The sequence below is a fragment of the Pelophylax lessonae genome, assembly GCF_965119305.1.
Source record: "Pelophylax lessonae genome assembly, chromosome: 3".
Taxonomy (NCBI): domain Eukaryota; kingdom Metazoa; phylum Chordata; class Amphibia; order Anura; family Ranidae; genus Pelophylax; species Pelophylax lessonae.
Genome location: NC_138770.1, coordinates 361,855,276 through 361,869,324, shown reverse-complemented (window position 1 = coordinate 361,869,324; position 14,049 = coordinate 361,855,276). Strand labels below are relative to the sequence as shown.

Sequence of the window (14,049 nt, the reverse complement as noted above, 5' to 3'; positions counted from 1 at the left end):
GCTATGGAGTTTATAATAAATACAAAAAAAGGGGACCTAAGGTGTAAGCTGCCAACAACCAACCCTGAAAGGGTTAAAAGTGATAAAATTATAAAGAAGGTTGAGACCGGCGCTACCTTTAAAGTGCTAATGTGCCAAATAAATAAATAAATAGTATATAAGTAAAGTGCTGAAGTGTATTATTTATTTAAAGTGCTCATATTCTGAGTGATAACGGGTTGGGTGTTGTAACATTTATCATAAGTGCTGGTGCCAGAACAAAACTTGAAAAAAGAAACCAAACCCAGTGCTTTTATTCAAAATATTAATGAGTATTACAGTGATAGAACGTGGAAGTTTACATAAATGACATATACATAAACGGTGCTTATTTTGTTGGAAAAAATGACTGTAAATAATCCCTGTTATTAATACGTGCTGTGATCATAAAGTGATGTGAAACTTAATATATGCAAGAAAATGAATAAATTAGATAAATTAGTAAGTCCTCTTTAGTAGAGAAATGAAAAAACAGGTGTTGAACAAAAGAAAAAATGGAGCACGGATTGCAAACACCACTGTAGCCACTAGGTGTCGCACCCGGCCAATATACCACCTGTGTGTCGATAGGGACCAATAAGGAATCCTGGGGTTCCCTCACCACGGTCTCTCCCTGTCCGGAGTACCTCAGGATATAAAAAGAGAGAGAGAGGGGGACCCCTTGGTGCGATGTATATTGCCAAACTTTTAAATGGCGAGGTAGTAACTCACGGTTAGGCTGTCCTCGATCAGTAAAGAGAAGCCGGGAAGCTTCCGCGTTCCACGGCCCAAGCTCCAAATACCGGAAGTGACGTAGTGACGTAAGACTCCACCCTACGCGTTTCGTAATGCAACGTCTACTGGAGCGGCGTCAACATATCGGGCTCCCGGTGTTAAATAGCCGCACTGTCTCCTAGGTAACCAAATGGCTTCCGCCGCCATATTGGTGCTCTTGGACCCGAAGCCGGACGGAGGACACCTTTAGCCTCACTGCAATGCCGGCGTTTTTGGGAGTGGCAGCTTTCATCATTTCGGGGACAGCCAATACCGATCAAGGTGTATATGTGAACTTGCGAATCATGCGAAAAAATAAAAATAAAAATAAAAATAAAAAATAGTTTTATTTCAAAGAAGAATTTTTTGAAATAAAACTATTTTTTATTTTTATTTTTATTTTTATTTTTTCGCATGATTCGCAAGTTCACATATACACCTTGATCGGTATTGGCTGTCCCCGAAATGATGAAAGCTGCCACTCCCAAAAACGCCGGCATTGCAGTGAGGCTAAAGGTGTCCTCCGTCCGGCTTCGGGTCCAAGAGCACCAATATGGCGGCGGAAGCCATTTGGTTACCTAGGAGACAGTGCGGCTATTTAACACCGGGAGCCCGATATGTTGACGCCGCTCCAGTAGACGTTGCATTACGAAACGCGTAGGGTGGAGTCTTACGTCACTACGTCACTTCCGGTATTTGGAGCTTGGGCCGTGGAACGCGGAAGCTTCCCGGCTTCTCTTTACTGATCGAGGACAGCCTAACCGTGAGTTACTACCTCGCCATTTAAAAGTTTGGCAATATACATCGCACCAAGGGGTCCCCCTCTCTCTCTCTTTTTATATCCTGAGGTACTCCGGACAGGGAGAGACCGTGGTGAGGGAACCCCAGGATTCCTTATTGGTCCCTATCGACACACAGGTGGTATATTGGCCGGGTGCGACACCTAGTGGCTACAGTGGTGTTTGCAATCCGTGCTCCATTTTTTCTTTTGTTCAACACCTGTTTTTTCATTTCTCTACTAAAGAGGACTTACTAATTTATCTAATTTATTCATTTTCTTGCATATATTAAGTTTCACATCACTTTATGATCACAGCACGTATTAATAACAGGGATTATTTACAGTCATTTTTTCCAACAAAATAAGCACCGTTTATGTATATGTCATTTATGTAAACTTCCACGTTCTATCACTGTAATACTCATTAATATTTTGAATAAAAGCACTGGGTTTGGTTTCTTTTTTCAAGTTTTGTTCTGGCACCAGCACTTATGATAAATGTTACAACACCCAACCCGTTATCACTCAGAATATGAGCACTTTAAATAAATAATACACTTCAGCACTTTACTTATATACTATTTATTTATTTATTTGGCACATTAGCACTTTAAAGGTAGCGCCGGTCTCAACCTTCTTTATAATTTTAGCCCTGCTGGTTAGCTGATGAAAAAGAGTCCTAAATGCGTCCTAGCTGCCCTTGTCTAAGGTGACGTCATCAGAGGGCTGGTGCATGATGGGTTCCTAAGACACCAGAAGGCTCATTCATTTCCACCCCAGACGGTACATCCTTCCAGTGGTTCGGACACTGGGACTGTTTACACTCACACAAGTGTTCCTAGTGGCTTTACCTCGAGTGGTCTTGGAAGATCAGGTAAGTTACATTGTTTTACCAAGTCCCCTACACATAGATAAACAGTTAACCTGTACAGTGTGGGAACAGCCCCATTGAACTGGAGGATTTTAGGTTCCTTGGACTTCAGCTTTAATGCAAACATCCTTTTGGATTATTTGAATGTTACTGTCAAATATATTTAAGACGTACTGCCCATATATGTGGTATTTTGCACAGACATACAATGCACTTTACATTACCTGAAATAGTTAACTTGAGGTAAATATGGTATCCCACGGGAACCTCAACATGACAGTCCTGAGGAAGAGCAAAGCAAAATAGCCTGGTATTATGACTGACGTCCATTTTTGAAGTTAGTCTGCATTTCCTATAATAATGGCCTAGAGGGAATATATTTGAAAAACGCATGAATGTCACATAGTTGTACTGCTAATGAAAAACATGTCGTCAAATATATAAATAATTCACTACAGTAAGTCAAAGTTGAAAGATATTTATGTGTTAATGCCTGGGTTCAGAAATTCTAATGACACAGAAGACAAGCAATTTTCCCAATTTAAAGTGTAACTGTGACACACACACACACACACACACGAATCACAGTGCCAGCTATATATAGCTTTATAGCTTTCAGCTATGTATAGTTTTATAGCTTTTAGCTATTTTCTGTAGTTAGGCTCTATGCCAACATGGTGTCTAGAATGGAAATGTAAAGAATAAGTTCGCCTTTTAAAAAAATAATAGATGCACATTTTTTTGCAGGTAAAAAATGTGCATTTATTATTTGTTTTCTAAGGAGCCTGCAAAGCATTGCATCCACAATCAGCAGATCACAGGTGCAATCTTAGGCTCCTGCAGACTCTCAGCATAGCTTGTCTGCCCATAACTCATTTTGGGCAACCAGTTACCCGAGAGCAGGAGGATAATGAGCTCCCCAGCGCCTCATAGTTCATTGATAACTACAAGCTGTCAGCTGTAATGGCTGACAATACTTGAAGGCATTCATACCTTCATGGGCGGAGCCCCACATGCAGGGCAGGGACAAGGGATGGGCAGGAGGGGCGGTTGCCCTGGGTGCAATGGTTTATTGCAGGGATGGGTGGGGGTGCCTTGACCCCAACCCTAGGGGAAGGGGAAGAAAATTTTGGCATCCTTGCCCTGGGCGCTGGATGACCTTGTCCCGGCACTGTCCACATGGCCTCACTGTTTTCAAACCAGCAAGTGCAGGGAGGTGGGATCAGGGTGGCGTGGATGGTGTCAGAGGAGAGGCTGCAGATCCTTGAACATGTTACATCCTTAAAGGATACTTTTATTTTTCAGGCCAAAAACATTGGCAGCAAGCACACAAAACACTCTTTGGTCAATAAATGCAGTCTAAGGCTGGCCATACATTATTCAATTATCTTGTACAATTTTCCTTTAGATTTACTAAACTATACTAACCATATAATATGAGGTCGAACCTAAACGCCTTCAATTTCTATGCAATCAGGCAGGCCCTTGCACTACACATTTGAAGGTAAATCCAATGGAAATTGAATAAAAAAATTGTATAATGTTTGGCCAGCTTTAGTCATTTTCTGTGAGCTGGACTGAAAGCACAAACAATGCTTTCTTCCATCTGTAAAATGCATATTTCCTCACCCCCATGCAATAGAGACAAACAAAGATATACGTGTTTGAAATGAAGCCTGGGTAACAGGCCTCCCTCCACAGATACAGGGGAGTGAGTGAGTCTGCCAGGGGAAGGAATGTTGGCATTCACAGGATTACCAAGTGCAAAAAACAAAACAAAAAAAAAAAAAACAGGAGAGGAGAAAACTAATACAATCAAATCATCTGAGGACTAACGAGCTGCAACATTTACATTTTTTTCTTTTGGGTTTAAATACGCTTAAAAAAGAAAACTCTATTTCAGCCTTAATCATATTACTGAAGAATTCTATGGCTCAGGTTTGGTTTCTTGCCATATTAGTATAGAATACATTATATAATAACATATTATGGCAGCAATATACTTCATAAAGAAGCAACAAACCAGTCATTTAGAAGCCAACCTGAAATTAATCCCTTCACATATAGCATTGTCAAATCTGCTCCATACTGACCTCTTTCAGAGCTTTTAACAAGTGAGTGGTTTCCCTCTAGTAACTTCCCCAAGCTCTTCCAGACAGTGCAATCCTTCTTCTGCAGAACCAATTCTACTTTTCCAGTCTTCCCTGAAGCATGAACTATATATAAAGCACATTACTATTATCAAAAATGGCTACTGCTATAAAGGGTGAGTTATAGTCAATGACTTATATACAGAAGAGGAAAACTAGTGCATGGTACATATTCCTCTGAAAATAAAGACTGCTTATTTTTGTTTCCCTGAAAATGAAACCAAGGTGAAGGGCACAGCCTCCCATAGACATGAATGCAGTACTTGGATGCACTCATCCAAGTACTGCTGTGCTTGGGTGTAATGCACGTAAACACAAATGTAGCTTAGGGGCGTATCCAAAAAAAATTTAATGTTTTCTATTTTTTGGATATGCCTGTAGTACCCTATACATGTGTTTACTATAGCACCAACAAATACCCAAGTACAGCAGTGCAAAGTAATTTATGTCAATGTGAGGCTGTACTCCGCACCCAGGATTCCCCGGCAGGGGAAAGCTGTCAGCATTCACTCAGTCGCCGTGAGTCCTTAAACAAAACATGAAATACAAACACACACATCAGACTGTCATGTCATAACTAAACAAATACAGTAATTGACAAAAATATAAGTGAACCCCTAGAATCATGACATTTAGAAAGTTAAGCCCCGTACACACGCACAGATTGTTGGCCAACCGATCGGCCGTCTTTTGTCCAGTGTTTGTTGGTTGAAATGTGCTCTAGACTTGCACTGGACTTTTGTTGGCCAACAAAAACCAACTTCAGAAGTGATGTCATGTGATGGTTGACTTTCCGTGTGTTTTTCTTCTCTGAGCATGCCCAGTCTTGCTCATCTGATTTTTGCCTGCCGAAATCTGTACTGACTGAGGAACAATTGGCCGTTCTTTGTTGGCCACCAAAAAATTTATAGCATGCACACCAGATTTCGGGCCGAAAATTCACAGTTGGTTGTCGGAAGCATCATACTAACAAGCCTACAATCGGCAGATCGGACGTTGGCCGACAATTTACGGCCAACAATCTGTGCGTGTGTACGGGGCTTTAGAAAGGTGCCCTGTCATATACATTAAAAGGTACATATATAGATGAAGCTTCAACCAAAACACATTTCAATGGACGCTGCAAGAACTGTAAAGATTCATGTTTAATGCTGGAAAAAGCCACTAAATAAATTCTAAAGGTGTGCGTTCATTAATCTACAGGAAAATAAACCATTTACAATAGAGAAAATACAGTACCGTTGCTGCTATCCCTAAAAATGACCTAAAAAGTTCATATTATGGAGTCAGCAAGACAACCAGGCAACTTGCATTTTGGAAACAGAGATCAGTTACGGCAGCCTCCATGTTTACCTCATGACATCTTTGAGATAAATATACGGATAACTACACTTCAACTTAATAAGAGATACTCAACACTAGGAATAGGCCTAACACATAAGTGCTGCCGAAGCACAGAAAGAGGAGGAAATGGCTAAATCTATTAATAAAGGAGACAATGCCATTTTTAGGTACATCAATGATAAAAGGAACCAATATAATGAGATCACTGAAATGAAAAGTGAAGACAACACTTATGTTGAGGTAGACCTGGGTGTAGTAAATCACTTAAACAACTACTTTTATTCAGTCTTCTCAGAAATGAATTGTACTAAAAAAAAAAAAAAAAAAAAAAAAACAAGTTGGAGGATCATATTAGTTTTGATGTAAATGGTTCATTTTCAGATTTCTGGATAAGAACTGGATCGGTTAAAGCTATATAAGCTATGGGTCCTAAAGATATTCACCTTGGAGTTCTTAGAGAACTTTGAGGTAAAGTTTTTGGGAGGATAAGCAGATCCTAATAATCAATCTCTTCTAACAGGAGAAGTTTCCAATGACTGGTGGACAACTAATGTTCTCCTTATCCACATAAAGGGTAACAAGGTACAAGCTGGCAATTATAGCCCAGTGAGTTTAACATCTGTTACAGTCATGTTGGATCATTGATCACTTAGAAACACACAACTTGATGGACCCAAAGCAGCATGGCTTTACCGAGGGCATATTGTGTCAGACTAATCTGATTAAATTTTTTAACTAATGTTTTGGACCAGGGTGGTGCTGTGGACATAGCCTATCTTGATTTCAGCAAAGTATATGATACAGTTCCACATAATGATCTAATAAAAAAAGTTGTACAAGCTAGGACCTAACCCTTAGGTGGGTCAGTGAATTTGCAGTTTGCTTAAGGATATATACCAGAATGTGGTTGTAAATGGTATTTTTTCAGAACAGAGACCCGTCACTATTGGTGTACCACAGGACTGTACTAGTCCTATTCTATTGTATCTATTAGTATGTGATATAACCACCCGTGGACCGCCCGCCACATATTTACGTTGCTATTTTGACGTTAAATACCAGTGATATGGCAGCAGATAGCTGCCATAACCCCAGTATTTCTCTATGCGGCCGGTGGTCCTCTTTCACATAAAAGTGGTCCCACTTGCTTTCCCGACAATTTCCCTGCTTATCGAAGCCGTCAGCAGCGGAGAAAGTGATCCAATCCTTCCGGGTACCAGGCAGGAAGTCGAGTGAGGGTAAGATGGTCCCCACTGGACTCTATGACCTTGGAGGACCTGAGCGACATCATACGCCGCTTCCGCCCAATGGCCTAAAGGGACTATTTTCTTTTTTTGACTTAAAAAATTACTTTTTTTTTTTTTTGCATTTAGGTGTAGATGAAAGATCTAAGGTCTTTTTGACCCCAGATCTCACCTGTCCTGCTTATTTCTATTAGAAGGGATGTTTACATTCCTTGTAATAGAAATAAAAGTGATCAAAACTATTTATTTTAAAAAGGGACTGTGGTGCTTGCCTCGGCAGCACATATACTAAAATTGGAACGATACAGAGAAGATTAGCATGGCCCCTGCGCAAGGATGACACGCAAATTCGTGAAGCGTTCCAAAAATTTTTGAGCATCTTAAAGCATTGGACATCTAAGGACCCTCCCTCTATCACGGAAGTCAGGGGGGAACTACAAGTGCTTCTACGGAGAGACTTGATGGACTTACACCAACTAAGGATTCTCTATCACTCTCGATTCCACCGAAAATGGTCTGCCTATCTCCTAGCTACTGACTCCTCTGCTTCACCCTCCTCACTGACTCTGCCTCCCCTTAGCGTTCCTATGAGCTCTGGAGCGTCGGGCTCCGACATATAGACACCCGATACGTACTTTGATAAGGGTCATAATGTTTAATCTTTGCAAATTGCATAGTGGGTCTCCAAGTTGTGTCCTCTACATCTTTGGATGTCGTACCTTGACACATCCGCAAATGTGATATGGTATCGCTCTGCAACAGCTCTTTCTCCCCCCCCCCCCCCACCCTCTTTACTCTTTCCTTTCCACTACCTTCCCCCTCCCTTATACTTCATCCCCTCTCCCTTACCTCCACCCCCCCCCCCTCTCTCTCTCTCTCCCTCTCTCTCTTTCTCTCTCTCCTCCTCTTCCTTCTTCCCCCCCCCCCCCTCCCTCACACTACTCTATTTTTGGATGTTTTACTCTATGCTCTCTTATTCCCCCAAGTGGGATCAGTATACGGTGTAAAATGTGAAATGAAGTGTCGATGCTAACCTATTGCATTCATTCTCGGGGTCAGAGTCTCTTTGATTGGATCTGACTGTTTGTTGTACATCCCTGTTTTAACTGTTTCTGATGTATTGTTTATTGACCTTCAATAAAATATTATAAAAAAAAAAAAAAGGGACTGTGTAAAAATAAAACATAAAAGGCAAAATAAGAAAAAAAATTAAAGAGCCCCGTCCCTCCGAGCTCGCGTGCAGAAGCAAATGAATACACAAGTTGCTCCCACATATATAAACTGTTTTCAAACCACACATGTGAGGTATCACTGCGATTGTTGGAGCGAGAGCAATAATTCTAGCCCTAGACCTCCTCCAACTCTAAACTGGTAACCTGTAGAAATTTTTAAAGCATCGCCTATGGAGATTTTTAGGTACCAATGTTTGTTGCCATTCCACGAGCGAATTTTAAAACATCACATGTTAGGTATCAATTTACTTGGCGTAACATTATCTTTCACATTATAGAAATAAATTGGGCTAACTTTGCTGTTTTCCTATTTTTTAATTTAAAAAAGTGTAAAGTGTATTTTTCCAAAAAATTGTATTTGTAAGACCGCTGCACAAATACAGTGTGACTAAGTATTGCAACGATTTTTTCTCTGAAGTCTCCGCTAAAAGTATATATATATATTGTTTGGGGGTTCTAAGTAAATTTTCTAGCAAAAAATAATGATTTTAACTTGTAAACAACAAGTGTCAGAAATAGGCTTGGTCCTTAAAGCGGAGTTCCTCAAATACCTTTTTTAACTAAAAATACCCCTATAATACTAATCCATCGCCCTTTACAGAACCGCTATTCTCATACTTACAAGGTGTACAGTATTGGATTTTAGTCAAAATCTTACTTTTAAAAACGCTGTCTGAGCGCGGCCATCTTGGATGTGGGCATCTGAAGCCGCAGTGTAATCTGCTGTGTCCTTCTTTTTGATTCCAGGGAGTGTTCTGGGAGTTCTTCCTGATTCCAGCCTCCTGGGAGTGATGACAAACAGCTCCCAGGATGCAATGAAAAGGTGGAAGTGATGTCGGTAGCCGCGGCCACAGAGGGGGGAGAAGGAGGAAGTACAATCAAAAATTCCCTGAAAATAAGGTAAGGGACCCCCGAAAAAAATTGAAAATGCCCAATTGTTGATCAGCATAGCAAGCACTCCAGGAATCACTATAGTTGCAAAATAGGCCGGAACTCCGCTTTAAGTGGATAACTAAAGGGTTGGTGAGTAAGGTATGTCTCTCTGCTGAAGACACAAAAATGTGGAATAGAATTGATATCCCTGGAAGTGTCTATAACATGTAACATGATTTGGCATTGCTGAAAGATTGGTCAAAACAGTGGAAACTGCAGTTCAAGGTTTCTAATCGTAAAAAAATGCACCTAGGGAAAAAGAATCCCTTGATAGACTGCAATATTGAAAGATTAGGAAAAGAAAAAGATTTGGGAGTACTTATTTTAGATGACTGCAAAATTAGCAGTGTGGTCAGGTAGCGGGAAAGCAAATACAATTCCAGGATACACAACTAGAGTGGTCACCAGCAAGTGGAAGGTCCAGATTCCCCTATATAGATATTTAGTTATCACTAGAGGGGTCAATAGCAGGAGGAAGGAGGTCCTGATTCCCCCATATAGATCTTCAGTTAGACCTAATTTAAAATACTGTGTCTAGTTCTGGAGACCTCAGTTACAAAAAGATATTGATAAAATAGAATAGGGTCAAGACGCAAACAAAAATGCTGAAAGGCCCAAGGGATTAAACATATCAGGAGAAACTTCAGGAGCTTAATATTTACAGTTTGGAGGAAATGAGGGAAAGACACATCTTTAACCACTTAATATCCGCCCTATAGCAGTTTTACACACACATACATACATACACACACACACACATATATATAACTGTATATGTAGCAGTGCCCCCTAGAGGACTGCTGAGAATTACACTTTCTGGATTCCCCTGGGTTACCCTTAGCAACTGACAGCAGATAAACAGCAATGAAAGTTCTAGGCTCAGTCAATAATCAATCCAGGGGATGTTGTTTTTATTGAGAACTTGGATAAGAGAAGGGATGAGTGGGATACTCCAACTTAGATTAGGTAGAACCTATCACTCAATACCCAGTGTGAGTGGCCATCATCCCGATTAGTAGGAAAAGGAGAATCCCCCAATGGTGTGGGACTTTATATGCCACATGCACACTGAACAAGAATACGAAAATTGTATGGGTACAAAACAATTTTATTACACAAAACACAAAAATTATACAACGTATATGTCTAAAAAAGGATAGACACACAATTAAAAAACCTTGCAAGTGTTAACAGACCAGTATCCGTACAGAAGACCCTTGGGTGTCATTGGTAGGATGAACCGGACAAGACCCTACGCGTTTCAGGTTACAAACCCTTCATCAGGGCTCAACCAGAGTTCAGTACACAATGTCAACCAATTTGTGAGTATAAGTTGTATATTAGTATTGTCAAATTCATGAATCTTATGACATACAAAGATAAAACAATATATAATATGTATTTATAACGAATATAACAAATTGCATATCAATATAGTCCAATTCATGAATCTTATGACATCAAAGATTAAACAGTCTACAATGTGCATTTAACGAGAATATAACACTATTTGTAGATTTTTGAAGGTTGATACCTACCACAAGGGGAACTTCTTAGTAGGGGCAACTGGGCTGTCGATTAAAATCGGTGTCAACCGATGAGAGGATGTCAGGGGCTGCAAGAACAATATTCATTGGAAAGATAGTAACAGGATAGACCAATGTTGGCGGAAGCTGACCGGATCGAGGGCACCGCAGTGATCCGTCACTGGTCCAAGTAATTTGGAGGTAATAATGTCACTCAAACGAATCCCAAAATATCACTGAAATAATGATAGAATGAGGGGAAGTGAGTAAAAACTCAGATATGCATAATATGGAGCAAATTGGAGTTGTTTAACAGAGAGGGAAGTACTTCTCACATACCTCTGTAAAGTACATTATATTCATGGCAGAAGGTAAATATGGTGTAAAGAGTAGGGTAATTGTCTGACGTGGATATTCTCCTGGAGGGGAAAAAGTATAAGTGGACAAATATGAGCAATGAGGGGGAAGAAGGGAAGGGGGAGGTGGGGTGATTGATGGTGATGAAAGGAGGGGTCAAAGGACCATAGGTGATTGATGAGATATGCAAAGCACACGTGTCATAAAGAAAAAAACATGTATGAACGTGATGATTAGGAAAGGACAAGTGAAGATCAGGTGGGATGCCATAGGATGGATAACCATAGAAAGTGCAAAGTAGTCAATCTGTATATCACCTGAGCAGATATGGCAGAGCTCGTATAATAGCAGTATGAGTAAAATGGTTGTCTAAGAAAAATTGATACAATCAGTATTGCTGATATTAAACCTTATGGGTGTCCATATCATAAAACCACAGGTGAAACAGAAAAGGACTTACATTATTGCAGTCAAAGCAGTTGACATGATAAAAGAACCCGTGAATGAAGAAACAGTGATGGTAGAATTCATGCAGTGTAAAATACAATAAGGATTAAAGCAGAAAGGCATCCTAGAAGGCAACAGCATGCACCATCAACCGATGTCCACATCACATGCATGAGTATCCAGTGTGCAAATATGAAGACCCCTCAAATTACAGCCGTGCTGGGTGTATTGGGAGTGGAGATAAATACTTACCTTCGTCTTGTTCACCTCGGCGTGGACATCCTCTGCGAGTGAAACCTCGTGAGCCGCCTGCTATAAGGCGTCCCGGATGACGCCGGCGGCTGCGCAGTAGGATGAGGTCCTTTGACCTCTGGAAAGGGGCCAATCGTAATCACTTTGTCGGTGGAGCGCGGCGCCCGCCCACAACCAGCAGGAAGTGAAGAGAAGAGCGCCGCGTTACCTCGGCAACCAGCGATGGAAGGGAAGTGCGTCACCACACAAGCAGAGAGGTTGAGTTTCCCAATACAGGGGACGACTATCCGAGAAGCGCCCCCTACCTGCGCCAGGGGTAACCGCAACACCCGGCCAGCGAGCGCCACATTGGGAAAAGACATTGAAAAAGGACGAAAAAAGAAAAGAAAGAAGATGTAGAATGAGAGAAAAAAAGAGGCTAAAGCTCCTATAGGGAAAAGGGAACCATATAAATTAATCCATTAATATTTATGCTGGGGTTTGTATTTAATGTAAAGATATATTCCAAACAATGTCCCAAGGGTCTAATGTATCACAGTAAGCAATAGGATATACACATCGAACAGTAAAGAGGACCATACAAAAGATTGTCTTGCCTGTTCTTTAGCTGCAAATTATATTACTGATTCTTCTCAATGTCGATACAATCTTTTGTATGGTCCTCTTTACTGTTCGATGTGTATATCCTATTGCTTACTGTGATACATTAGACCCTTGGGACATTGTTTGGAATATATCTTTACATTAAATACAAACCCCAGCATAAATATTAATGGATTAATTTATATGGTTCCCTTTTCCCTATAGGAGCTTTAGCCTCTTTTTTTCTCTCATTCTACATCTTCTTTCTTTTTTCGTCCTTTTTCAATGTCATTAAATACAAACCCCAGCATAAATATTAATGGATTAATTTATATGGTTCCCTTTTCCCTATAGGAGCTTTAGCCTCTTTTTTTCTCTCATTCTACATCTTCTTTTTTTTCTTTTTTCGTCCTTTTTCAATGTCTTTTCCCAATGTGGCGCTCGCTGGCCGGGTGTTGCGGTTACCCCTGGCGCAGGTAGGGGGCGCTCCTCGGATAGTCGTCCCCTGTATTGGGAAACTTACCCTCTCTGCTTGTGTGGGGACGCACGTCCCTTCCATCGCTGGTTGCCGAGGTAACGCGGCGCTCTTCTCTTCACTTCCTGCTGGTTGTGGGCGGGCGCCGCGCTCCGCCGACAAAGTGATTACGATTGGCCCCTTTCCAGAGGTCAAAAGGACCTCATCCTACTGCGCAGCCGCCGGCGTCATCCGGGACGCCTTATAGCAGACGGCTCACGAGGTTTCACTCGCAGAGGATGTCCACGCCGAGGTGAACAAGACGAAGGTAAGTATTTATCTCCACTCCCAATACACCCAGCACGGCTGTAATTTGAGGGGTCTTCATATTTGCACACTGGATACTCATGCATGTGATGTGGACATCGGTTGATGGTGCATGCTGTTGCCTTCTAGGATGCCTTTCTGCTTTAATCCTTATTGTATTTTACACTGCATGAATTCTACCATCACTGTTTCTTCATTCACGGGTTCTTTTATCATGTCAACTGCTTTGACTGCAATAATGTAAGTCCTTTTCTGTTTCACCTGTGGTTTTATGATATGGACACCCATAAGGTTTAATATCAGCAATACTGATTGTATCAATTTTTCTTAGACAACCATTTTACTCATACTGCTATTATACGAGCTCTGCCATATCTGCTCAGGTGATATACAGATTGACTACTTTGCACTTTCTATGGTTATCCATCCTATGGCATCCCACCTGATCTTCACTTGTCCTTTCCTAATCATCACGTTCATACATGTTTTTTTCTTTATGACACGTATGCTTTGCATATCTCATCAATCCCCTATGGTCCTTTGACCCCTCCTTTCATCACCATCAATCACCCCACCTCCCCCTTCCCTTCTTCCCCCTCATTGCCCATATTTGTCCACTTATACTTTTTCCCCTCCAGGAGAATATCCACGTCAGACAATTACCCTACTCTTTACACCATATTTACCTTCTGCCATGAATATAATGTACTTAACAGAGGTATGTGAGAAGTACTTCCCTCTCTGTTAAACAACTCCA

General features: G+C 41.0%; 1 protein-coding gene across 1 annotated transcript in view; it reads right to left on the bottom strand.

The window, feature by feature from the left end:
- CYB5R4 (cytochrome b5 reductase 4) overlaps positions 1-14,049 on the bottom strand; it is a 270,390-nt gene that overhangs the window by 59,004 nt on the left and 197,337 nt on the right. Inside the window, exons 10-11 of the mRNA XM_082249678.1 lie at positions 4,538-4,660; positions 2,669-2,809 (exon numbers count right to left, since the gene is read on the bottom strand). Of these exons, the coding sequence (XP_082105804.1) occupies positions 2,669-2,809; positions 4,538-4,660 (264 nt within the window). The remainder of the gene's footprint in view (positions 1-2,668; positions 2,810-4,537; positions 4,661-14,049) is intronic.